Source organism: Panthera leo, chromosome B2 (genome assembly GCF_018350215.1).
Source record: "Panthera leo isolate Ple1 chromosome B2, P.leo_Ple1_pat1.1, whole genome shotgun sequence".
In the NCBI taxonomy this organism is placed as follows: domain Eukaryota; kingdom Metazoa; phylum Chordata; class Mammalia; order Carnivora; family Felidae; genus Panthera; species Panthera leo.
Window position 1 is genome coordinate 99053757 of NC_056683.1, and position 27623 is coordinate 99081379.

Here is a 27623-nt window from a genome sequence, read left to right on the forward strand (position 1 = left end):
TCTCTCTCTAAAACTTAAAAACAAAACAAAACAAGAATTTGTTGTCTAAGTCTTATACTAATTACCGCTTTCAATAATAAATCTTAATTGCCATTAGTTGACGTATATGATGTAGAGGTTTCTCCACACAAACTCAATTACTACTAAACAATAACTGAATTTGTAATTGCCTCAACAATGAAAATACTTTTTTTTTCTTCAAGAAAAGCCACATCTCTAATAAATACAAGCATATGGGTATAACAAGGATGGGAAATGCAGGGGTTTTGGTAGCACAGTGGATGCACAGACTTTTAAATTTCGCAGTTCCCTACTGAGTTGGTTTAAACTCATCTGCCTGACTATAAACATCCCACCTGTTCTCAGTTGTAGTTTTCCCTGTAACACTGAATGATGGTCATTCCTAAAACACCTGTTTTCATTCACACCTCTCTAGAGCGCTGCCTGTTTCAGAATATAGTCCCTTTCTCTCCAGAAGTTCTTCTCCAAGGTAGGATTAATGGAAAACTTCAGTAACCCTATAGGAACAAGTGCTTCTCTTACTTTAGTCACCGTCTGACATCCTCAACCCGGAGCAAAGGACACGGAAAATGTAGCATACATACTCTAACGTTGGCAAGGGGTCCTCCTGAAAATAGGGATCCTGTAGAGCTTGCTCCGAGGTAATTCTCTTGGTTGGATCCATAGTAAGGAGTTTCTGAAGCTAAAGTAACACATAAGAAATCGATAGCACATGGAAAGGTTGTTTATAAATCAATGTTTTGGCTTTTGTATTAATGTCTAGCAGGATTAATATCAAATGCCATTTCGTACAGCTCACCACAGATTAGTATGGAGCAATTGGCACACTACATACATTTATGTAAAATTGGTAGAAATCATTAGCGTTAAAGCCCTTTTGCTATGTCATTTTTTTTTTCTGCTGATAAATCAGAAAAATTGGAAAAAAATAAGTCTGGAAGTCAAGAGTGACATCTCAAAAGAAAACTATTTGATGTTGCCTTAGCATCCACCAATTTCTTTTCTTTCTAAAAAGGAGGAGGGGTGCCTGGGTGGCTCAGTCGGTTAAGCATCTGACTCTTGATCTCCGCTCAGGGCTTGAACTCATGACCTCATGAACACCATGCTGGGTGTGGAGCCTACTTAAAAAAATGTGGGAGGTGCCTTGGGGGGCTCAGTTTGTTGAGTGACCAATTCTTGATTTCGGCTCAGGTCATGATCTTGAAGTTCATGGGTTCAAGCCCCACACAGGGCTCTGCACTGACTGCTAAGACCCTGCTTGGGGTTGTCTGTCTCCCTGTCTCTCTGCACCCCCCCCCCCCATAAATAAATAAACTTAAAAAGAAAAATCACCAGTTTGGGGCACCTAGGTGGCTCAGTCAGTTAAGTAAGCTTCCAGAGTCTTGATTTCAACTCAGGTCCTGATCTCATGGTTGTGGGATCAAGCTCTGTATGGGGCTCCCTGCTGTGTATGGAGCCTGCTTAAGATTCTTAAGATTCTCTGCCCCTTCTGGGCTCACGCATATGCATGTGTGTGTGTGCATGCATGCATATACTCAAGAAAGGAAGAAAGAAAGAAAGAAAGAAAGAAAGAAAGAAAGAAAGAAAGAAAGAAAGAAAGGAAGGAAGGAAGGAAGGAGGATAGCTAGGACAATTCCATGAATGAGACAAGATGGGTCTGTGCTATGGACCCAACTTCCCCATCTGGCAGAGAGGCACCTACCAAGAGGAACACTTTGCTGTCAGGCTTGACCTTGTGTTTCTCCATGTACTTTATGAGGCTACTGTTGGCATACCTGCAAGAACATAATAATCACACATCACTGGAAACACTCACACTTTTTTTTCAAATAATGTTTATTATTGAAGTACAGTTTACACAATAAAGCTCCCAGATTGGTTTTCCTATAAGGTACGTGTTTAGGCCATTGTCTTTTCAATGATTAGTGAAAGAATACGTAACCAAATATTGGTAAATGTGTGCAGTGGGAATTGTTAAACACGGTATGTAAGAGTTTCTATTGTTACAATCTCTTTGGAAAATAATTACACATTAACCACTAGAGCTGAAAATGTGAACAACCTATAACCTAGCAATTCCCTTCCTAGGTACATACTCTAAGAGATTCTTTTGTGCATGTGTATCACAGGATGTGTGAACAAGAATGTTCTTAGCATTCCTGTAATAGAAAAAACTGTAAACAACACAAAATATTCACAGAATGGAATATTGAACAATAGTTAAAATGAATACAGAGATTGAGTGGGAAATAAAAGAAAGCAAACTACAAAAGAAAATACAAACTGTAATATAATTTATATGAAGATAAAAGATATATTAAACTGAGCAATAATTTATTTGGAATACATAACACCTGTAGCAAAACTATAATGAAAAATGTGGAATGACAAATACAAATTCAGAATATATGTTCTTTCCTATATATGAAATATTTCACACTTAAAAAGGTCAAAAAATAAGTAACATATATGTTCATGGTAGAAAATTTAGAGAATATAGAAAAGTATAAAGAAAAAAACTGAAATCACTCGTAATCAAGCCACTCAATGATTAAAACAAACAAAAAAACACTGCCAAGATTTTGCTAATTTTCCTTTGACATTCTTGCTATGCTTTTATATACATGACACAGACACAGAGGGATTTCTGTTTTGTTTTGTTTTTATAAAATTGGGATCACACTATACAAATTGTCCTCTTTTCAATTAATATTGTTTCATAAACACTTTTCCTTGTTCAGTGCTCTCTAAACTACTCATTTGCAGTGGTTATATATGTATATTCCTAGTGTTACTGATGTTGTTTGTTTCACAATAGTTAAATACAGGTCTTTGTAGGTTAATCGGGTCCACATGGTAGGGAAACAATACTGCACATAGGTGGGAAACAGAGATCCCTTTCAGACCCTGACTCAGTCACTTACCAGTTGTGTGACCTTGGGCAGTTAGTTAACCCTTATGAAAGCCTTAGCTTCCTCATCTGAAAACTAAAGATTACAATTATACCTCTCTTATAGAGTGTTGTGGGGACCATATGAGAAAATGCAGGTAAGGGCTTAGCACCACACCTGACACATAATAAACACTTGGTTAGCTACCTGTGGCTGCTCTGATTGCTTCCACAGGATAAATTCTTGGGTTTATTAGGTCAAAGAGTATGTGCATTTCAAAGCCAGTTTTATGTGCTCTAAAACCTTGCTACATGAACCTGGCCCTCAGATCAGCAGCATGGGCCCCGAGAGCCCACATTAGAAATATAGATTCTCAGGCCCTATCCCAAATTCAGAATCAGAATCTGTGTTTTTAACAAGGTCTCCAGGTGATCTGTAGGTACATTAAAGTTTGAGAAACATTTTTCTCACCAGTGGCATACAAGGAAGAGGGCCCATTTTATCATACTCTTGCCAGCCCTAGGTATGTTCATTTTTAAAATCTTTGCCATGTGAGCCTGGGTGGCTCAGTCAGTTAGTGTCTGACTTGGGCTCAGGTCATGATCTCACGGTTCGTGGGTTCGAGCCCCGCGTCAGGCTCTGTGCTGACAGCTCAGAGCCTGGGGCCTGCTTCAGATTCTGTGTCTCCCTCTCTCTCTGCCCCCTCCCCACTTGAACTCTCTCTCTCTCTCTCAAAAATAAATAAAAATTAAAAGAATAAAAATAATAAAACAAAATCTTTGCCATGTATATATAAAATTTTTTCGGGGCTCCTGGCTGGCTCAGTCAGTAGAGCACGCAACTCTTGATCTCAGAGTTATAAGTTTGAGTCCCATATTGGGTATAGAGATTGCTTAAAAATAAAATCTTAAAAAAAATTAAAAAAAAAATTTTTCCTCCAATACTAGGAACATTTTTATTAGCAAGGTAACCACTAAATTAATTAATGGGAAGAGATTTTAAAGTTTATGCAGAAATGTAGTTTGTCTACATACATGTCTTTGGTCTTTGTGTCGAATCATTGATTTCTCTGGGTTAACTCCAGATTCTAAGTTATTTGTTTCTATCATAAGATCAGACTGTGCTTATTGTAACATTCAATTTAAAGTCAACTTGTAGATTTCCTTTTAATCCTATTTTCACGTTGCCTTCTACTTAGCTAATAAAAGCTGACACTTTAGAAAGATTACAGAAACTTCTATCACTATTCTTCCTGATTCACTTTAAGAGTAATTTTTTTGGTTCTTTTCATCTGATATAATGAAAACAAGTTATTTTTCCTTTATTTGAGATAATTTTTTCTGGAAAAAAAATTTTTTTTAATGTTTATTTATTTTTGAGAGACAGAGAACGAGCAGGGGAGGAACAGAGGGAGAGGGAGACACAGAATCCGAAGCAGGCTCCAGGCTCTGGGCTGGACTCAGAGCTGGACTCAGACACAAAGCCTGACGCGGGGCTCAAACCCACGGACCGTGAGATCATGACCTAAGCCGAAGTCAGTTGCTCAACCGACTGAGCCATCCAGGTGCCCCTGGAATTTTTAAATACTATTTTACTTCAGTGGCTTGTATGTACTACTACATTAGATTTAGCTAATTAAAAAATTTTTTTTAATGTTTTATTTATTTTTGAGAGAGAGAGAGAGACAGAGACAGAGTATGAGTCGGGGAGGGGCAGAGAGACAGAATCCAGGAAGCAAGAGCCTGACATGGGGCTCGAACCCATGAACCACGAGATCATGACCTGAGGCAAAGTCAGACACTTAAACAACTGAGCCACCCAGGCGCCCCTAGATCTAGCTAATTTTTAATAAACTCCTTTCATCTTATATATTAGTAGCTGCTTTCATGGGGGTACAATTGTTTGCTTAAGACATATGGGCTCTTATTGCTGAGCTTTTCCTATGACTTTTCTGAGTTTCATTTATCTTTTAAAGCTCTCCTTTTATTTCTAGTTACTGTAAACACTGTAATTTTATGTGAAAATTTTCCTTTGGTCTTTAAACAATAAGTGTTCACTGCCGACATTAATATTCTCCATCTTTTATATTATTAGCATGTCTTCAATTACTTGAACCACTTTCATATAATGTCCATTTGACAGTAACTACTGAGCATGTACTATGTACCAGGCCCTGGGTATACATGTAATGATGGATAAGAAAGATATAACCCATACTATCTAGAGGGAAGGCAGATAAGTATTCAAAAGCTAACTGTAGGGGCACCTGGGTGGCTCAGTCAGTTGAGTGTCCCACTCTTGATTTCAGCTCAGGTCATGGAATCAAGCCTCACATTGGGTTCTGTGCTGAGTATGGAGTCTGCTTGGGATATTCTCTTTCTCTCTCTCTCTCTCAAAATTTTTTTTTTAAAAAAAGGTAACTGTAGTGCAAAGTCATCAGTGCTGAGAGAAACAGCCCAGGATGCAAGAGAGGAGTACGTGACTCAGACCTAGAAGGTCAAGGGAGGCCTCAGCAGGCAAGTAATGCCCAAGGCAAGACCTAAAGGACAAGTAGAAAGGAAAAATAGGAGTTAATCTGAGGAAATGAGTGGGAGTAAAGTACATCCTAGACTGAAGAAACAGCATGTGTAAAAACCCAGAGGTCAAAAAAAAGCTCTGGGTTTTCAAGCTTCTTAAAGAAATTCATGCTGTCTAGGCTGTAGAATACAAAGTGGACAGTTGTGTAGGAGATGAATTTGGTGATGTAGAAGCCAGAGCTCTGTAAGCCATACTAAGGAAGTGAGAGCAATAGTGAATTGAGAGCAGCGAGGAGACCAACATGATCAAATTTGCTTTGGGCAATGACTGTGGTATAGACAGTGAGTTGGAATAAAGACTGGAGGTAGAAATACCACTTGGGAGGCCACTGCAGGATCCTAAGCGAGAGAGAGAGAGAGGTCTAGACTGTAATAGTGGCAGAGTAGATGGAGAGAAATACAAAGAACTGACTAGATTTACTAGTTTTTTGGATCCTACAGGGTAACATGGAAGAGAAGGCGATAAAAGAAGGATCAGGGATATGTCAGGTCTTGGGCTTGAACAACTGGGTGAATCATGGAGTCGTTTCCTAAGATTGGAAATACAGCGGGAGGAAGGTATGGGAGGATAGATGATGAGTTCAGTTTTGGACCTTTAACTTAACGTATTTATAGAAATTTCAGGTTGGGATTCCATGAGGCAATTAGACAAATGGGTCTGAAATTTGGAGAAGAGATCTGAGTCAGATGCATAAACTGGGAATTATTAGCATCATCGATGGTAAACTGTGGCCAATAAGATCAGAGAGACTGCCCGGGACAATGTCCAGAGTGAAAAGACAGCCCAAGACAGAACCTTGAGTAATACCAGTGCCATCTTTAAGAGAGAGAGACAGGAAAAAGACCCCACCAAGGACTGTGTAAAAGAGGGGCCAAAAATGACAAGTGCCATTCCCTCCTTCTCTTTGTCATGTCTGCTTTTGTTCCTACAAGCTATCCTGTCTTGACATTTCCTGTTAAGTCGCCCAGAAGAAAACCTCTTCCTCTAGGTGTGTGCATTTGTAACAAACTCCTCGCACTCTGTCACCTTTATTCTCTCCCTCCTACTCAATATACACATTCCCACCAGTGTGTTTTACCCTGCTTCCAGGCCATGTGGCCTTCCTTCTGTTGTCCTTCCTGGTTGCCTCACCCAGCATTTCAGTCACTAGTCATTATTCAGATAAAGATCAAATCACAGTTGTAGCCTTGAACTGAGCCCTCATCATGCTAAAACAGGAGACACATTTAAACATGATACTGACCCTTAAGATTCTTAAAAGTTTATAAAATACTACAGCCTAAGCCTAACATGTATGTTAGCAACATCTGGAAAATCTTCTTTAAATCATAAGCATAATTAATACATTAAAATCTAAATTTCTGGTTTAAATACTAATCTATATCTGTTTTTTAAAGGATTAATTTAAATATTCCCAGTGAAGTTACTACTTATATTTAATATGAAATTACTTACGTTGTTCTTCTAAAGTCTTTCTGAAGTGTAGGGTATTCTGGCATCTTTCTAATATCTTCCCAATCTTTATCTTACAAAAAAATATCAAATATTGTTATAGAAAATAATGTTACTTCTATCAAAAATCTATTTTAGCTTAAAAATATACATAAAAATACTCAAAATATGCTTTTGAAAAGGAATTATTTTGAAATATGACTCAAATATTATTTTGAGAAGAAAAATAAATTACCTGCAGGAAACCCCATGACACTAAATATCCGATCTAGTTGATCATGATGAAAGGGATTGCTTGTTTTTATATCTTCCTGACGACAGTGAAAAATAGGTTCTGAAGTCAACAATTCAGCAAATATGCAACCTATTGCCCATATATCTATGAAAGAAGAAGAAGAAGTGTTTGCACACATTTATTATATTTCTTGGGTTATAACTCTTAGGTATAATCATAACCTACATGTAAAAATACTTTTCAGTGATGAAATATACAAAGTATGATAACTATATTAAGAAAACATATATATGACATGAAATAGCTGTTTCATCATGTAACAGATTGAAAGCCAAATAAAAAACATTTACTTGTAAATTTCCTAATGAAGATACACTTGGGAAACTCAATTTAGCAAGCAAGGAATTTACATTTAGGCAAAGCCTTTCTAACCACTATTAACAATGTAGTCAGCGAAGCATTCAACTGATAATCTAATACAGGGTATAAAATTCATGACCTGGTAGACTAAGACAATATCATCATCAGGTATATAGTGATTCATTCCTTTAGTCAATTAACTGCATAATGATAGAGCATAATTTCTGATTTAGGAGTCTAGACAAACAGGACAGACCATATAAATGATTTGCAAAAAACTTAACTTTTGTTTGAAAGACTACCAACTTCAGTTTTTCCAACAAATTGTAAGGTCTAGAAGCTAATAAATACAAGTATATATGGGTACAACATGACATCAGGAGAGAAGTTATTTGAACATAATCACTTGGATTAAGCTGTTCCATTGCTCCAATATTCCAGGAGAAAGTTAGGCATCTTTAAAAGTTTTACTAACCATTTCAAATCACCAGTTTTAGATTATTCTATTTGGATTTTACACATTGAAAAATTGTAATTTAGATTCTAAGACTATAATATTATATTTGCAATGCTTTGCCAAATGTATAAGTGAATTTTTATAAGATATATATATGCACACTTGCCCACTTAAATAAATACTATGTCGTATTTTTTTTTTAAAATAATAATGCACAGACCACAGTATAGGATAGAAAAGCACAGTGTTTAGTAGCCTACTAAATGTGGGAATCACATTCTGTAGACAAGCTAATTAAGGAAAAAGTCTAATTATAGCCATTAGCTAGAATTAACATTGGTATGTTATTTCATAAAACAAATTGCTAAATGAAAAAAAAAAAACATAGTGTAATGTCTCACTCCATTCAGGAACAGTTTCCTTTCACATAAGTTAGCCTTTTGGATAATGGAAACATATCCCTTCAATACCCATTTTTTTATCACACCATTACCTGCCATCTAAAGAGGTTATAAAATATCATTTACTCTTTCTTAATGACTCAGAAGGGTCATCATCATCATAAGCATCCATCATGAAAGAGTAGAGTAATAACTCTTCAGTGTCTACTATTAAATTCTTTTCTCTCTCCCACATCATGTTGTTGTCACTCTTGCCTCTGACAGAGCTGCCTCTGATAGTCCTATCTCTCTTCCTGCTGGCTGCCTCTACTATGCAGTCGGCTGGGACTAGTACTGCATGTTTCTGGTCATGCCAATTTCTGGTCTGCCTTCCATTTAAAGGACAGGAGCCAGGATCTAGATCTCCTGAGAACTGCTAAGAGAAGGAACCTCAGAGTAGCAGGTAATGTTAAATTTTAGGGTTTCTTGCCTCATATTAGCCTCTAATTTTAAATGGTTATCTGGTTCCTGTATCATCTATACCCATTTCTCAGCTCTCAGATCTCAAGACTGTTCCTCCCTCCTTCCTTCCCTCCCTTCACACACACACACACACACACACACACACACACACACACACACACGCTGTCATTCCCCAGCCCCCCTAAATGTCACTCCATAAAACTTCACTGATATCAAATCACCGAACTCTTTTTTTTTTTATATGCTCTGAATAGAAATAATACTCATTTCTGACATGAACCAGCTATAGAGAAGAGTAAGAATAAGTGAATGGCTATGTATTTATTCTATATATTTATAATGTCTGCTAGGAATATATTTCAAGCCTAAAAATAACTTATTTGGGGAATATTCTTTTTCTGGGTCTTCTTTCCTAGTGTCTATCCAGAAGGGATAACTGCAACTTAACTAAAATTAAAAATCAGCGATTATATTTTTATCTTTATCTGTAAGTTGTAAACTGATTTAAACTTAATTTCAGTTGTCCTTACCCTGAGGAAATAGGAAATATAGTGGATTTCTAATTCATACTCAGTTAGCTTTACTTCCCCAAAAGATATCTAGTTTTATTTCAATGGTAGAAGAGCTAGTCAGAAAATATTCATAGAACTGTGCTTCTCAACGTCCGGGCTGTCAAAGTGTGTGGACCATGTGCAACAGAACCATTTAATGGCACATACTACATATGGGACTTACTGCCACAGATTGGCTCTATCAGAATCTCTGAGAGTGGGACAGGCTTTGGTGGGAAGTCACTTAGTTTAACAGAAGGTTTTGGCTGAATCTGCCTTTTCTTACTGGAAATCTCCCTTGTAGATCTAGACTGTGAGCTTGGTAAGAGCCCAGCGCATGTCGATTTCTACTGTTAGCACATCCCCTACTTGCTGCCCTGTGTTCTGGGTTATCTCATCATCAGTTCTGTGCTGAGGCACCAACCTGGTGCTGCTCAACTAACATGCCTCTTTCTCTGGCGTCTCTTCAGTCTCCTGCTATCCCCCGGTGCCTTCTGAGATTGTCTAAGAGACTTTACTGCTCTGGATTGAGAGATCCAAGAGAAAAAGCAAACGCAATTCTCAAAGTTTCAAAGACACAGCTCCTCAGTAAAAATCACTCACTGGAATGTAAGTAGAGTCAGGTTCTGATTTTAACCCCTCATTCTGAGAGCCCTCTATTCCTTCCGTCTGCTTGTGCAGTTCTGAATTTTTCACAGACAGCTGACCCTGTCCGTGGCTGAGAGCGTGGCCTCGGTAGCCTCTGAACGCAGCCTCACTGTGGGCTCAGCTGCTGGTGGAAGGGTCTAAGGTCGGTATCAGACTCCTCTACTGTCAAACACTCACGGGATTTTTCACTAATTGAACAAAATCTTTCGGCAATATTTACAAAGTATTACAAGATTCCAGCCCCTTGCTAGCGTCACCATACCTGGACAAAGTATATATACGCTCGGCGTCTCAGTTTTGCAGAAATCAGACCTGATAAATGAGGACATCACTATATTTTATTTTTTGTTTCTCCTTTTACCCACGTATAGGTTAGTTATCTATCGAATCTTTTCCAACATGGGAGCTTCCTTTGTAGTTCTTTGCATGTTACCAGGTTTTTCAGAAGTTTAACAGAGAAAGGTTTGTGCTCATCTGTTTTTAATAATTTCGTATTTTTGGTGCCTTTATTAAATAGAACTCAACAAATGCAGCTAAATGTAGTCAAAACTGGTATCAGTCTAATACCAGTAAACAGAAAATTCCACACAAGGAAAATTTCAAGAAATACATGCGGGAGATTTCGGCACCTTATAGAACTAGCCCATCATAGTGACAGTACTACCCACCTCTTCTCTTTTCACCTCTTTTCGAGAAATCTCTAGGTTTGAGTACAGCTCCCTCTTCCTGACTCCCTCAATTCGTAGCTGGGCCCAGAGAGGACACTGTAGTCATCAGGTAGCAAAACCCTTGTCTGTTCTGGAGCAGACTTTAAATCCTACAGAGAGTGTGTTTATAACAGGTTTTCTTACTCCATTTTTTCTCTTGGCAAAATGGCAAGAGGCTGAGCACAGCTAACCTACCCAGACTCTTATTTCCTCCTGTAATGGAGAAACTGCTACTCTGATCAGCGTCATGGTGGGAGAGAAAAATTAGTCACGTTACTTCTTGTTTAGGAAAGGACGGACGGACTGACTTTCCCCCAGTAGAAGGGCCTTTTGCCAACACCACACTATTCTTGTTTTCTGTTTTTCTTTTTGTGGAGAAAACAATTCTAGAAATCTCTCCAGTTCTTCTGATCGATGGTAGGTAAGTGCAAAATAAAACTTGTATGTTATCATTTCCATGGCAATTCAACAGGATCAGATAACTCTATTCTCTAAAAGAAAATGTTTTCTCCTTTTACAAGAACCATATTCTCCTACACGGTTAAAAATCCTAATCTACCAGAATATAAAATGCAGGAATACAGACGACAATAGGACTTTTACAAAGAGATATAAAGCGGTTTTTACAAAGCAGCTTCATAATTATTATACCATTTGGTATTTATGATAATTTGATGCTAAGATAGTAAATCATTTTAGACTAACTTACCAATGGCCTTTGTATAATGTCTTGCACCAAGCAGAAGTTCTGGAGCCCGATACCAAAAAGTCACAACTACTGGATCCAAATCTGCTAGTGGCTTTAGAGGAGAATTGAACAATCTGGCAAAACCCATGTCCGCTAAAAAATGAAATAAGTTAATATAAAACTCAGTCTGGCATGCTACTAGAACCATGCAAGGTTGATGACAACAGCCACTATTGAAGACAATAACTTTATAAAGCAATCCTTTTATTCCTTTTCAACCAGGGGTCTGGACCAGGCACCAGATCCCCCCTTCTGAGTAGATATTATTATCGTGCCTATTTTACTGATAAAGAAACTGAGGCCTAAAGATATTCTGACTTGCCCAAGGCCACAGAGCTAGTAAATACAGAGTCATAATTAGAATCCAGGTCTGACTTCAGATCCCTGGCTTTCAGAGACATAATATTCTTAAATATTTTTTTAAACTGAAACAGTCTAAAAATTTCCATGGTTAATTATGACCTCTGGACGCCTCTGCATCTAAACACTGACTACATCTGAGTGTGGCGTGAGCTGGAATTGGCTCGTGGATGCATGAGAGCCAGTTTGTACACATTTCTCCCCAACACTGAGTTGAGTGATGTCATGCGACTTGAAATTGGCTACCATGGGAATATTTACATCATAGAAAACAACAAACGCTACATACACACTGGGGATTTTTTCCACCCAGGGAGCCATTGTTGGATAATTACCAGCACATCATATACATGTTTCCAGGAAAATGTATACAATATGTACGAGGTAATTTGTTATAATTTGTTATAATTCAGGGTGTAACAAAGGTCTATGCCAAAGCTAACTGAGTTAAATATTAGAGGTATACACAAGTAGTAAAAAGAATATTTATTACTATAATAAGTTCCTGGGTGTCTGGCTGGCTCAGTCGGGAGAGCATGTGACTCTTGATCTTGGGGTTGTGAATTTGATCCCCAGGCTGGGTGTAGAGATTACTTAAAAATAAAATTAAAAAAACAATCTACCATATAATAAGTCCTTGAGACTATCTAATTTTCTTAAGATTTAATAAATAACAAATACCTTTCATTTATCAAGTACTTCAGAATTACAGATGGTTTTCACATATATCATGTATCTCTTCATCTAATCCTCATGCTGGTTTAATAAGTATTTTGTTCCCCACTTCTGAGATGAAGAATCTAAAGTCCAAGGCAGTTAAGTGACTTTCCCAAGGTCACAGGGATAGCAGTAAAAATGCTAGTATTCAAACAAACCATGTTATAACTTAGCAGCTATATTCTTGATCATTGATCTGACATCCAATAGATTATACATATAACAATCACATATCACAGAGGTCAAATCACAAGAATGAAAAACCTCCGTAATTTGAAATATGTAATGTACACAGTATATTTTGCAGTATATTTTGACTGTATAAGTGGTCCCAATGAACTATGTAATAGCACATTAAGGTTTAATGTACTGTTTAATCATTTAATCTAAAACTACATGCTATAAACATACATTAAAATTTTAATTTACAGCGATTTTGTTCCTTTAGAATTTGAATATTTTACAAGGCTTTCTGAGAATGCTTTGGAGAACACAGGTCATAAAAAATAAGGCTATCCAAGGAAGCCTGTGCTGATGCCTACTGTTTCCTAACTAAATTTCCTCCATAGCAAAGACATTCAAAATCTTTCTACCAATATTACGCCTACTTCAAAGCACTGCTTTATGTATTTAATACATGCTGATTGTTGCTGATGGCAAAGTAATGTGATGAAATGTTTCACCCATTGAAAAGTATGTTATTTTTAAGTAAAAGCTGAAGCCAGTATTTCTCCCTTTATTCCCTACCTTCTTAGTTTTATATAAGCCTCATCTATTCAATGTCAGATGAAATCAAGTCCAAAGGAAACCATAAACATTCTTAAAAATAATTCCTGTCTATTATTTGAACTTTAAAGGAGTTTCAAACCATTTCTCAAATAATCACCAATGTAGACAAAAGGTAACTAACCTAAACATTCCTAACAGTTGTTTTCCTAAAATTAGGTATGAGTGAAACCGTTCCATTCAACAGATTGCAGTGATAAAATTCTGGTGTGAATGCTAATGAGACAGTATCAGATGAAGAAAAGCAGGAAAACCATGGTGTCTACCACCAAGGAACTGACATGAAGGTGAGGTGACAAAATACACAGAGTAGATAAAAACAGAAGTGCTGTAAGACTAAAGGTGAGTTATCACTGGCTTCTATTAGACTCTAAGTCCTATGAGGGGAGGGCATGTATCTCCTTCATGGCTCTATGTGGAACACTGGTAAACATTTGTGGAAGTGGGCCAAATTGAACATGGAACTTGAGCTGGATTCTCAAGGGTGAATCACTGAACAGTAAAAGGGGCAGGAAGCATTTCAGGTAAGACCTGAAGTCTTCAGGTTGCTGGGGAGGGGGAGGCTTAGGCACAGGGAAGGGCGCGATGCATTTCTCATTTGACTGTGCTTTTCTTTTCACTCAAAAAAGGACTGTGTGGGGCGCCTGGGTGGCTCAGTCGGTTGGGCGTCTGACTTCGGCTCAGGTCACGATCTCGCAGTCCGTGAGTTCGAGCCCCGCGTCAGGCTCTGGGCTGATGGCTCAGAGCCTGAAGCCTGCTTCCGATTCTGTGTCTCCCTCTCTCTCTGCCCCTCCCCCATTCATGCTCTGTCTCTGTCTGTCTCAAAAATAAACGTTAAAAAAAAAAATTTTAAAAAAGGACTGTGTTAAAGTGTTAAGCACAGGCATCAGAGCATTACTAAGGTTTAAAAAGTAATGTGCTATTACCACAAAAATTAAAAGCAATTTAATCAACTAAATTGTTTTCTAGACTGCTGGTATTACTTCTTGCTTACTTTTAACCCTGATTGTATTCCAAATGGTGAATAGAATTACAATCCTAAAACTCTGAACGGTAGGGTAACCAACTGGCCCGGCTAGAATACAGAATTTCGGGTGAGGAGTACTAGAGATATCTGGGAGTAGTAAGAGGAAGACAGCAAGTGCGAGGGACCAGGATAGAGGGGATGGCTGGTACAAACGAGGGGAGAGTACAAGATGACAATGATGAATTTGGTTTGAAACAATGGAGCAGAGGTTGCCAGCAGCACATCCAAATTAAGGTAAAGATTCTGGCTAGGGGGAGAGAAGAGAATGAGATTCAGATCTTAGAATGATTTTTACAGAATCCAAGATTTTTAGGCCACACTCATCAATTCCTTAAAGTAGCAATTGTAGAGGGAGGCCACGCCCCGGCCTCCTTGGGCATCTGACAAGGTTAACAGGAGTAGAAGCCAATAATAAATAAAATGCAGAAGTAAGAGCAAAAGTGGTAAGTAGAAAAACAGAATTATGTGATGTCACGTAGACCAAGGAAAAAGACAGTCTCAAGGCCAGACTGGTCAGAAGAACAAATGACTAAGGCAATAAAGAAAAACCATGACTAAATACAGGCCACTAGATCTGATGAGACAGAGGTCATAGGTGACCTTTTTGGAGAGCAGTTTCGATAGAGGGACAGAATTAGAGGACAGATTAGGGTGAGTGGAACCAGTGGGTGAACATCGTATGTTCTAGCAGTAGAGGAACAAGGAGGGGAAATTGAATGAATAGTAAAGAAAACGAAATGGATACGAGAAGATTTATTTTAGAATTGGAAAAGGATTATGAAGGTTTAAAGGTGAAGAGGAGAAACTGGGGAAGCAGACAGTGGAGACACTGCAGTGTGAGAGTTTAAGTACAATGGGAAGCTATTTAGAAGCTAGGGGGACCCCACATAGGTAGGACTCGGGAGGGGACAGTCACTCTTTCTCTGAGACCGTTTCAAAGGCAGCACTGTGCTGACAAAAAGTGGTCAGTGAGGGTACAGCAGACAGCTTTGATATGGCTGGGCAGCAACATTTGTAGGGAAAGAGACTTTGGACTTGAGAGGCTGAGTAAGCCACAACCTCTCTAAAGTCAGCTCTCCTTCTCTGGAACATCCACCTTACAGGGTGGTTGTAAAAAGTGAGGGAACATATGAAAGCATTTATGACACAGGGTAGTAAACTAATTATTTCACTGTCTGTCACAGGGAGGGACTGCCCTTTACCACCCTTTCCCTTTCACCAATGTCTAGCAAAAAGTAGATCCTCAAATGCCTATAAGGAAAAGAGTGTGAGCGTGAAACAGAAAAAAGTGAGGAGTGGTAGAGAGGGGTGGGGAGGGAAGCAAAACGGAAGTGGGGGGGAAGGAAAGCAGCTACTTGGTTCTTAGTGACCATCAACAACATTTTTTATGACTCTGAATCTCAGTAAACTTAGCATAGAGGTTGAAAGGAAAGGAATTTGGTTTATAACCAACCAAATTTGGTTTATAACCAACCGAGGAGGACGCTTGGGTGTAGTAGGACAGAATGGATGTGCAATAGGTCAAGTTAGCACAATTCTGCATCACCCCTAGCATGACATATCCTAACAGCAAAGAAAGCAGGTTGATGAAACAATATTTATTTTAAAATCCTTCTGAAAACCATTGGAACATTTAATAAATGCAATTTCTATTACAAAAAAAAATTAGAATGAAGCATTTCTTCACCTCATTCTCTTCCCAAATACGTCAGAGGTATAAATGATGCCAATTTCTTCTAGAACGATCTTCAGGGTTGCAAAGGGAATCTTAATAAATGGGAAGGACTCCTGTGGGTGCCTTAATCTAAGACCACCACATAAGAGGGTTTATAAACATGTATATTTCATTTGGAAAAAATATGTTGGTACCTGGCACGGGCATGCAGGGGGCGGGGGCAAGGTATGTGGGAAGATGTGCGTGTGTTAGGTCAGGTGGGAGAGATGCCTTCAGGGAAAGAACACTGGTGAAGCTGAGACAAAAGCAAGACTTATAAGATGACATTTAGGGCAGCTGTGCAGGAGAGCAACCACGGCACAAACACGTGCTTGGGTACTGTATGAGAATGAAATTTTTGTGGGCTTGCTTGCCTCAGCTTATTTGGGGAAGAAACCTGAGGAGTTTTAGCAACTATCTACCTACACCTCCCGACATATTTTCTAAAAACATGACGAGGAAGTCATTTTAAAATTAACTGCTTAAATAAGAGTCTTAAAAAGGGGAAACCATCTTTGCAGTCATTTCAGTTTCTTCATAAATCATTTGAGAAATAATTACCTACCTATTTTGACTCTCCCCCTTTCAGGACCTTCTCCCATTACTAGGATATTTGCTGGTTTCTAGGAATAAAAATAGAGCATTCAAATTACTATGTTTATTCTTTTGACATGCTCTAAAATGGAGAAAAGTTCTTAAAATATGAAAATATCACTTCTGTATTTTCATCAAAACCATAATACAATATTAAATACCCTCTATATAGTTAAAGCATTTGACATACTTGAAGTTAGCACTAACCTTCTATAAACATCTTTGCTTTGAAAACATTTATTTTCAAAATTATACAAATAATTACAAAGAAGTTGAAGCTATCATTTCTGTTTACCCCACAGCAGTCACAAGTGATGTGTTTTTTTTAAAAACCTACACATATTATAACTGTCCACTTGCTGCCCACAAGAAACAGTTTTTGTGGTTGAAAAGTGTTTTGTAAAATTTCAAATCACAGTATAATTACCTTCATTTAAATGAATTCAATGAAATATTCCTTGCTAAATATTTCTTAACTACTATAGGAAAACATGATCAACATTCAACAGACTCCATTCATATCCATATGCATTTCAGCTGTAGTTCATGCAAAAGTGCAAAATTCCAAATATAATTTCAAGATGTAGGAAAATAAAAATCAAGGCTAATACAGAACTGTATAAAGAAAAGAACAGATTGCAAATGTATCCATTGCTTTTAAGTCATCCTCATTTGTAGATATTTGGAAACAGAGAACTATGGAAATAGGCTTTTGGGCAAGTCAGTCTCCTCTGTAAACTATCAAGAGAGAAAATTTCGGATTCATTTATTCAATCAATGAACATATTTTTGTGTCTTAGGGACAAAAAACATATTGACAATCAAGAGGAAAAACAAGCACATGATGAATTAAATCCCTAGCCTCCAGATGCTCTTTACATAAGTAGAAAGAAAAAAACAGAAGCTTTGTATAATATTAGAAGCTAATGCTACGTGTGAGTTATAGAAAGGACTGACGTCTTGGGTTAGAGGTTAAACCAGATTACTTTTAGATCCCTTCCAATTTGCTGGCTCTTTTTTAAGTTTCAATGAAAACAATTAGCACTAAAAAAAAAAAAAAAAAGTTCAAAGGAGGAAGTGACAACTAGAGTTTCCACTGTTGAGGGAAATGTTCATTGGAGGTGAGGCAAGGGTGGTGTCCATTATACAGATCCTGAAAAATGAACAGGAACTGGCATGTCAGGGTAGAAGAAGGACAAGGGCAGTGGAGGAGGTGAAAAGGCTATGAACAAGGTAGGCTTAGGAGACAGTAACCCAGACAGAACTCTGGACAGAAACCAGAGGACCCATGTTGGGGGTAGCAAAATTAACCTAGACTCTGGATAGTCTTAAATGCCAGGTGAAGTAATCTGATCTTTAAATGGCAGGCTGTGAGATCCCAGGAGAGGGGGAGCTATCAGAACTAGGTATAAGATAATAAAGGCTTTGTCCAAGGCTTTCTAAGCTGAAATGGAGAGGGAGTTATGGAGCTGAGTAACATTTTAAAGGAGAAATTAACAGGACTTTGTGACTAGTTGAAGTCAGAAGACTAAGACAAAGGGTGATACAAATTTCAGCAAGGTTTTGAGTTTCTGCAACTAAAAGAATGATGGTGCCTTTATTGTGGAACAGTTATGAGAGGTACTGGTTAGGGAGGGGGAACAATGTGAGATCCCTAAGTCATACTATTCAGAAGAGGATTTGAAAATTATTGTCACTGGAGTATGATGACTGAAGACACAAGACAAAATTAGTTTATCGCAGCAGAAAGAGAAAATAGCATCAGTCGAAACCCAGAGCTTCAAGATTCAAGTTTGATAATGATTTATCAAAGATCCATTATAGATAAAACACTATACTGCAGACCTTCAGGAAATAAAGAGAAATAAAACATGAAGCTCAAGACTTCAAAGAGCTTCAAAAATCTAATAAGGAAAGAAAGACAAACTGCTTTTTAGAATACAAGGCAGGTTATGAAAAGTACCAAAACAGCAAAAGAAAATGTCAGGAATGAATGATTCTTCTCAGTGAATATCAGGATAGACTTTAGGAAAAAGACTTTGGATGAATGAAGGATGACTAAGATTCTGATGGGCCTAAATGAAAGAATGACTTTTCAGGCTCTGAGAACTCTGTAAGTAAGGGCACAGTCACATACAAATAGAGACGTGGCATACTGGGAGAACCTGCACTAGAGCATAGGATGCTGGAAAGGGGCACCTGGGTGGCTCAGTCAGTTAAGCGTCTGACTTCGGCTCAGCTCATGATCTCGCGGTCCGTGAGTTCGAGCCCCGCGTCGGGCTCTGTGCTGGCAGCTCAGAGCCTGGAGCCTGTTTCAGATTCTGTGTCTCCCTCTCTCTCTGACCCTCCCCCGTTCATGCTGTGTCTCTGTCTCTGTCTCAAAAATAAATAATTAAAAAAAAAAATAAGACTGGAAACTACATTGGGAACAAAATGCCACATTAAAGAAACTGGAATTGATCCTATAGGCTAAGCCAAGACAGGACGGTGAGATAATCAGATTCATATTTAGGAAAAAAACTGGTAGCAATGTGAAGGCTGAATTGGAAAGGGTGGATGGATCACAAAGCAGAGACAGAAACCAATAGTCTAGGGAAAAGTAAGGGCACCCTAAATTGTGACAATGGTCATGGGGGAACATATAAGAGCATTTTAAGGTAAAAGTTCAAGACTTGGGATTGCTTTTTTATACCACCCTCTCCACCCTCCATAGTCATGCATTCAACAAATATTGATTAAGCATATTCTATGTATCAGGCTAGATGCTAGAGATGCAGCAGTAAAAATCCATCCAAGAAAAATCCTTGCCCTCATGGAGCTTACATTCTAGTGGGAACAGAAGGGCAATAAATAAACAAATGTACACTATATCAGATATTGGAAAAGAAACCAAGGAGAATACAAGAGATTTCCACACCTGATATTATGGCCGACTAGGTGCTCTAGGGGACCCTGCCATTACAGAACCATATGCTGCATAAGAAACCTCCCTTAAAGGATTCCCTGATCTCACAAGAGGTCAGGGATTATCTACAACTCCAAGTGCCGGCCCAAATAATGTATCCTTGTGGCTAGAGACTAAAGGAAAGTCAGGATGGGCCTAAGAACAGATGCCAACAACACTTCAATGGGGATACTGAATCATGGGCCACCAGCAAAGTAAGAAAGCTGAGCCTGCGACCACAAAGTCAGCTAAGACTCTCAAATGGACTAAAATAAACCTAGATACTACCAGTAGAAGCAAAAGAAAACTCTCTCTGGAGGAAAAACTTCTTAATTTAGGCCTAAGGACTAAAACAAAACAGTTTCCTGCTAAAAGCAGATTATTTCCATTTTGAATTAGAAACAAAATCCATTCCTACACTATTTACGAGAGATCCACCTAAGCACAAGGGCCATAAAACCTGAAATAAAAGGCTATTAAAAGGTGTATCAGGCAAACTGCTAAGAGTTAGATCAACTATTAGTAATGTCAGATGGAATAGCTTTTAAGATAAAAGCATTATTGGGAATACAGATGGTCACTATATAATGATACAAGGTTCAATTCACCAGGAAGAGGCAACATTCCTAAACTTGCCATGGACTTGAAATATATATAAAGCAAAAGTTGATATAACTTCAGGGAAGGAAGAGAACAATGATAATGTTAAGATATAGACCATCCAGAAGACACAGTTAACAAGGTTCATCTAGTGGGCATATACACAACTTTTTATTCAATAATTAGAGAATACACATTTTTCTCAAAGACACATGGAACGTTTACAAATGCTGATCACATACTAGCAAGTCTCAAGAAATTTCAAGGAATTGCAATCAAACAGTCTATGTTCTCTGACTACAATGCAATGAAGTTAAGAGTCAATCACCAAAGTATAAATTTAAAACTCCATATATTTGGAAATGTAAAAATAGTTCTATTGTGGGTGGCTCAGTCGGTTAAGCATCCGACTTCGGCTTGGGTCATGATCTCAGGGTTCACAGGTTCGAGCTCCGCATCGGGCTCTGTGCTGACAGCTCAGAGCCTTGAGCCTGCTTCGGATTCTGTGTGTGTGTCTCTCTCTGACCCTCCCCCACTCATGCTCTGTCTCTCTCTCTCTCTCTCTCTCTCTCTGTCAAAAATAAATAAACTAAAACAACAACAACAACAACTTCTATTGTGTGTCAACTATACTTCAATTAAAAAAAAGAAAGAAAGAAAGAAAAAGAATCAAGGCAGTAGCATTTAGACTGGTGGCCACTGTATTCTTCACAGCCATTACCCCATAGGACAAACAGTGCAACTTAATTAAGAATATCCTTGGGGCGCCTGGGTGGCGCAGTCGGTTAAGCGTCCGACTTCAGCCAGGTCATGATCTCGCGGTCCGTGAGTTCGAGCCCCGCGTCAGGCTCTGGGCTGATGGCTCAGAGCCTGGAGCCTGTTTCCGATTCTGTGTCTCCCTCTCTCTCTGCCCCTCCCCCGTTCATGCTCTGTCTCTCTCTGTCCCAAAAATAAATAAAAAAAAAAAAAACGTTGAAAAAAAAAAAAATTTAAAAAAAAAAAAAAAAAAAAAAAAAGAATATCCTTGATGAAAGAGTAAAAAATATTAAGTTAATTAAATCTCAAACCTTGAGTATACATGTGTTTTTAATACTCTGATAAAATGAGATGTATACATAAAGCATTTCTGTTGCATTATGAAGCCAACAGTTGTCTAGAAGAAAAAGGAGTTGTGCAGTTGTATGCTGACTAGTTGTTTCTCACTAAATATTTTTGTTTTATTAAATATAGTTATATTTTTAAAGATTTTACTAATTATTTTATTAATTTTTTTTTAATGTTTATTTTAGAAAGAGACAGAGTGCAGAGTGCATGTGGGGGGCGGGGAGAGAGAGAGATTGAGAGAGAGAGAGAGAGAGAGAGAGAGAGAGAGGGAATCTGAAACAGGATCCAGGCTCTCAGCTGTCAGCACACAGCCCAATGCAGGCCTCAAACTCATGAACTGGGAGATCATGACCTGAGCTGAAGTCAGATGCTTATTAACCCACTAAGCCACCCAGGTGCCCCTTAAGATTTTATTTTTAAGTAATCTCCACACCCAACACAGGGGTCAGGCTCACAACCCTGAAATCAAGAGTCATATGCTCTACTGAGGGAGCCAACCAGGTGCCCCAATAGTTATTTTTAGTAAAATATGTTATTTCGTTAATAGGAAAAAAAATTCCTCTAAATCACTCAGAGGTAAAAGGAGAATCTATGAAGAAATTAAAAATACTCAGAAATGAAATAATGTAAGTATTACCTATCAAAACCCGTGAAATGAAGCTAATGCAGTATTTACAAGGGAAATTTATAGAATCCTTAAATATTTATGTTAGGAAAAAAGGAAGGCTGAAAATAATGATGTACCCAAGCTAAGGGGAGTGGCGATGGTGGGGGGGGGGGGAACTCAAGAAAATACACCAAAAGAAAGTAGAAGTAAAAAGATAAAGGTAAGGGCAGAAATCTATGAATGAGACATGATTTATGAAGCCTCTAGGACAACTATTATGAGAGGATAGAAGGTGCAAATAAACATTACAAATTACAAGGAGGATCATAAATCTAGGGCCAATGGAAGTGAGAAAGATAACCCCACAAAGAACTTTATACTGATTACTCTTAAAATGTATACAAAATGGACAAAGTCGAGAAAATGTAACCTACAAATTGACTCAAGATGAATTAGGAAATCTTAACAAACCAATAAGTGCTAAATAAATTGAAACGATATTTAAAAATCTCCCTACTAAGAAAACACCAAATCCCAAATGACCACAGATGCAAGTTCTCCACAAATTTTCAATGAACAGGTTATTCAATCTTATTCAAACATTTGCAGAGAACAGAAAAAGAGGGAATGCTCCCAATAAGCTTTGAAAGGACAGTATAATCTTGGTAGCAAAAACAGACAAAGTATGGGAAAGAAAAAAATTTCAGGCCAACCTCACTCACGAGTACAGATGCAAATATATTAAACAAAATACTGTTAAGCTAAATCCATTAACAGGAATGCCAGGATGGCTTCACATGAGAAAACCTACATAAGTCCCTCAGCATATTAACATATGAAAAAGGAAAGATGATATAATTATCTCGACAGAGGCTAAAAAAGCAGTTAATAAAATTTAATACCCATTCATGATAAAATCTTTCAGCAAGTTAGACTAGAAAATTACCCTCTTAACCGGATAATGGGTATATATCAAAAACTAAGAAGTAACATTGGAAGGATTCCCTTTAAAATTGGGAATAATGCAGTGATATCCACCATTACCACTTCTAAAATCAACATCGCACTGTAAGTCTGGTGCTATAAAACAGTAATTAAAGGGATATGAATTGGAGAGGCAGGAACAAAATTATTGTTATTTGTAAATGATGTAATTATTTACATAAAAAACACAAAGTATTTACAGACAAATTATTAGCAATAGTAAGGGAGATTAGTAAGATGTTTGGCTAACTGAACAATATGAAAAAGTCAGCTGTATTTTTATATACCAGCAAAAGAAAAAAAAGGGTAGGAAATAAAATTTTTCAAAGGCAGCATTTCTACAGTAATAAAAAAAAAACAACTATAAGGTACCTAAGAATATATACACTAAAGGATGTAGAAGATATTTATACAGAAAATCTTGAAACTTTATCTTAAATGACATTAGTAACTCTCAAATAAATTAAGAAGTCATGTTTATAGATAAGAGGACTCTATATAGTAAAGACATCAATTCTCTCCATTCTTATCTATAAATCCAGGGAATCTGGCTTAAGACATGACATCCAGATTTATTTTATTATTTTTTTAAGTTTATTTATTTATTTTGAGAGAGAGAGAGAGAGCAGTGGGTAGGACAGAGAAAGAGGGAGGGAGACAGAATCCCAAGCAGGCCTCGTAGGGCTCCAACCCATGAACCGTGAGATCAAACCAAACCGTAAGACCTGAGCCAAAATTAAGAGTAGGACACTTAACCAACTGAGCCACGCAGGCGCTCCCAAGATTTATTTTAAAGCCATAGTAAAGACAGTATGATACTGGTACAGAGATAGACGAAACTGATCAATGTGATAGAATGGAGAACCCAGGAGGAACCATGATGCTGTGAGAAGAACAACTTCAGAATCAGTGGAGAAAAAAGGAACTAGTCAATAAATCGTGCTGGCACAACAGGTATCCCAGTGGGAAAAAAATAAATAAAATGAATCTTTGTCTCATATCAGACATACAACAGTTTCGAGCAGATTAAGGAATTAAACATGAAAAGCAAAACTTTAAAACTGTGTGTGTGTCGGGGGGGGATGCAGAATATAGCTAATATCTTTCTGACCCTCAGGTAGGAAAGAATTTCTAAAACGAGATATAAAAAATCATCACGAAAGAGAAGACTGACAAATCTGGCTATTAAAATAACTTTCAACCACCAACAATAAAGAAAAGAAAAAGACAAAGCACAAATGGAAGAAGTCTGCAACAGATAAGCAACAAAGATTCTGTATCCAGAATAAAGAACTCCCACAAATCAATATAAAAACAACCTAATAGAAAATGGGCAAAATGTCCAAACGGGCATTTACAAAATAAGAAACATTTAACCATTAAGCATATGAAGATGTTCAATCTCATTAATAAAGAGGGAAATGTAATTAAAATCAAAATGAGATACCATTTTATACCTAGTATATTGGTTAAAAATTAAGAACTGCTGAGTAGGAAGTCAGGGGGAACTCCAAAACATTGTTGTTAAGAGAATAACTTGGTACAACTTCTTTGGAAAACAATGTGACATCATCTTGCAAACCTGAACAATTGCATACCCTTCGACTCAGTTATTCCATTTTTAGACACACCAGAGAATGTTCCTAGCAGCATAGGTTGTCAAAAAAAAAAAAAAAAAAAAAATCTGAACACAACCCAAATTTCTAGCTAACAGGAAAATGGAGAAATTAATTGTGGTAGAAGCACACAATGAATTTTAAAACAGCAATGAAAATTTGGAGGTTACTAATAAAGGTAAAAAAAAAATGTTTGCATCTTAGCAGCATTATGCTGAGTGAAAAAAGCAAGTTTAGAAGACTATATACAGCAGAATGCCATTTTCTTAAAACTTAAAACCAAGCAAAGCTAAGAATATACTATTTAGGCACACATACAAATGTGATAAACCTATTTTTAAAAAGGAGTGCATAATGTAGGGATGCTTGGGTGGCTCAGTCAGTTAAGCATCTGCCTCTTGATTTCAGCTCAAGTCACGATCTCATGGTTTGTGAGATCGAGTTCCTCCTTGGGCTCTGTGCGGACAGTAGAAATTGGGATATTCTCTCTCTCTCTCTCTCTCTCTCTCTCTCTCTCTCTCTCTCCTCTTCCTCTCTGCCACTCGTGCTCTCTCTCAAAATAAACAAACAAACAAAAAGGAGTAAATAATGGATTCAAAACTTAGGATATTTGTTATTCTTGACAAGGCAGGAAGATGGGATGGGGGGAAAGGCATAAATAGAAGCAAGCTATGGGTGATGTTCCAGTTACTGGGGTAAGTGACAGGCTCTCCACTGTTACACCTTGTAAGGTATGTAAATGTTCCACATAGTCTTTGTAAAGACAAAAAATAAAGCAAAGAATGAGGATATGCACTGCTGGGAGGGTGTCATTTTCAACAGTAATAAGCGCTATTTAAATTGCTCAGAGAATGTCTCCTTGAGAAGGTAACACTTGGGATAAGACCTGAAGAAAGTAGCGTAATAAGCTGCTGGAATATAAGGGAAGGGCAGTGTAGGCAAAGAGAAAGAGAAGCTGGAAAGGCCGGAGACAGGCGCTTGCCTGGAGAACTGGAGACTTGTGAGGGAGAACAATGGGCATCAGGAAGGACAGAATGATAAGGCACTGATGATTCTAGAGACAAGGAAACCAAACAGAAGTCCGGCCTGCTGTTCCCAATGCTTCTGCTTTGGGCACAAGTCACTTGTGTACCAGACTTGGAGAAGTTCTTGAGCACTGTCAGGCCTGCACTCTGAGAGTAGGCGAGGGCCCCCAGAAGATCTGCACAAGGGCAAGGCCATGGCGTATAGCAGTGAGAAGAAACCTTGGTGAGCTAGCAGGCTGGCTAACTGGAGAAAAAGCAAAGAAGTCAATGCAGCTGGAGTCAACATGACAGGAGAGTTAGTGTAGGAGAAGCAGTGGAGAGGTAAGGTGAAGATGGGCGGCGGTGTCAATCATACAGAATGATGGTTTTACATGACTAGAATTGGCATCATTTTATATTACTTTATCTTACCCATAATTTTTACAGGTTGTACAATGTGGATTTTGGCATTTTGCTAAATCTCTGAGAACAGAATATGGAGAGATTATCATTTTCTACATTATATATTTTTATAATGTTTGATTTTATATTTTTTGGTATTGTTTCTAATTAAAGAAATGGCATTTTTTAATAAAAATGAATAATGCTGAGAGGAATAAAGGGTGTTTAGAGGAAAAAGAGCCCAGGGAAAAACCTATGAAGGAGGAACCAAGGTGAGAAAACAGCATAGGGTTCTAGAAGCTAAGAGAGCTTAAAAAGGAAGAGGTGGTCTTCAGGTGCAATAGAATGAAAGATAAAAAAAAGGCAACTTCCTGGCATTTACAGAAGACAGACACAGGGAAAGACACCCAAATAAGTGGGAAGAAGGTAAAGGCAGAATTAGAGTATACTTTGGAAGGCCTCAGGGAGAACAGACTCTCTGGGATATAACAATTCTTGGGGTACCTGGCTGGCTCAATCAGAAGGGCATGCGACTCTTGATCTTGGGGTCATGAGTTTGAACCCCACATTGGATATAGGGATCACTTAAATTAACGTTTAAAAAAATCTTAGAATTATCAAATCAACCATCTTATATATCTTCTGCTACATTATTTGTAATCTTACATTTTGAGCTTAAATCCTTCCAAAATAAAGCTGTAAGATAAAAACACACAGTATGTGATACGGGAGCAAAGTTGATTCACGTAAGAAATGAAAATAGATGATGAGCATTTGAATGGCAGAAGAGCAGGAAGCTGGTCTTAGATCACTGTTAGCTAACTCTCATTAGAAGTTCCTGCAGTCATGCTGTGTAGAAACAGAGAATAGCTTTCAACGACCCCTTCCACAGTGGAATGAGGATACAGAGAGAGAGAAACAGGGATTCTAACTGGTACTGAAGTTTGTAGAAATATCTTTTTTTTTTTAAGTTTATTTATTTATTTTGAGAGAGAAAGAGAGAAAGCACGCACAGGAGGGGCGGAGACAGAGAGAGAGAGAGAGAGAGAGAGAGAGAGAGAGAGAGAGAGAGAATCTCAAGCAGACTCCACCCTCAGCCACACTTGGAGCTTGAGCCCACGACCCTGAGATCATGACCTGAGCCGAAACCAAGAGTAAGGGCACTTAACCGACTTAGCCGCCTAGGTGCCCAAAAATACCTTTTATAGAGGATACTTGAAGCCTATGGAATCTCTAACTGTGGGGTCCCCATGTACAGTGGGGAGCAGTGGCTATAAGCTCTTTCATACAGTCTGAGAAAGGAATGCAGAGTTTGGGCAGTATCCACAGAGAAGGGCTCCTGTAGTCAGGTGACGATCTAGAATTGCACAGGATGTTATTTTTAAATGCACACCTTGGGGCACCTGGGTGGCTCAGTCAGTGAAGCATCCGACTCTTGATTTGGGTTCTGGTCACAATCTCAGGGTCGTGGGACTGAGCCCCACATCAGGCTCCGGGCTGAGTGTGGAGCCTGCTTGAGATTCTGTCTCTTTCTCTCTCTGCCCTTCCCCCACTCTCAAAATAAATAAACATTTAAAAAATATACACACCCCTTAACTGGGATTACATGTAACAAGTAAATAAATGTTAAGAATAAGTAAATACACGTTCAGGT

General features: G+C 38.1%; 1 protein-coding gene and 1 long non-coding RNA gene across 24 annotated transcripts in view; one reads left to right on the forward strand and one right to left on the reverse strand.

The window, feature by feature from the left end:
- CDK19 (cyclin dependent kinase 19) overlaps window positions 1-27623 on the reverse strand; it is a 189538-nt gene that overhangs the window by 15921 nt on the left and 145994 nt on the right. For all 23 annotated transcript variants that reach the window (XM_042939597.1, XM_042939584.1, XM_042939575.1 and 20 more), the window contains 6 exons: window positions 16680-16737; window positions 11472-11603; window positions 7177-7320; window positions 6945-7014; window positions 1724-1796; window positions 606-703 (listed from right to left, as the gene is read on the reverse strand). In XM_042939597.1, coding sequence (XP_042795531.1) covers window positions 606-703; window positions 1724-1796; window positions 6945-7014; window positions 7177-7320; window positions 11472-11603; window positions 16680-16737 — 575 coding nt within the window. The remainder of the gene's footprint in view (window positions 1-605; window positions 704-1723; window positions 1797-6944; window positions 7015-7176; window positions 7321-11471; window positions 11604-16679; window positions 16738-27623) is intronic.
- LOC122220275 lies at window positions 12081-13716 on the forward strand. The gene is made up of 2 exons (XR_006202765.1): window positions 12081-12254; window positions 13533-13716. It is a non-coding gene; the product is annotated as an uncharacterized LOC122220275 (long non-coding RNA).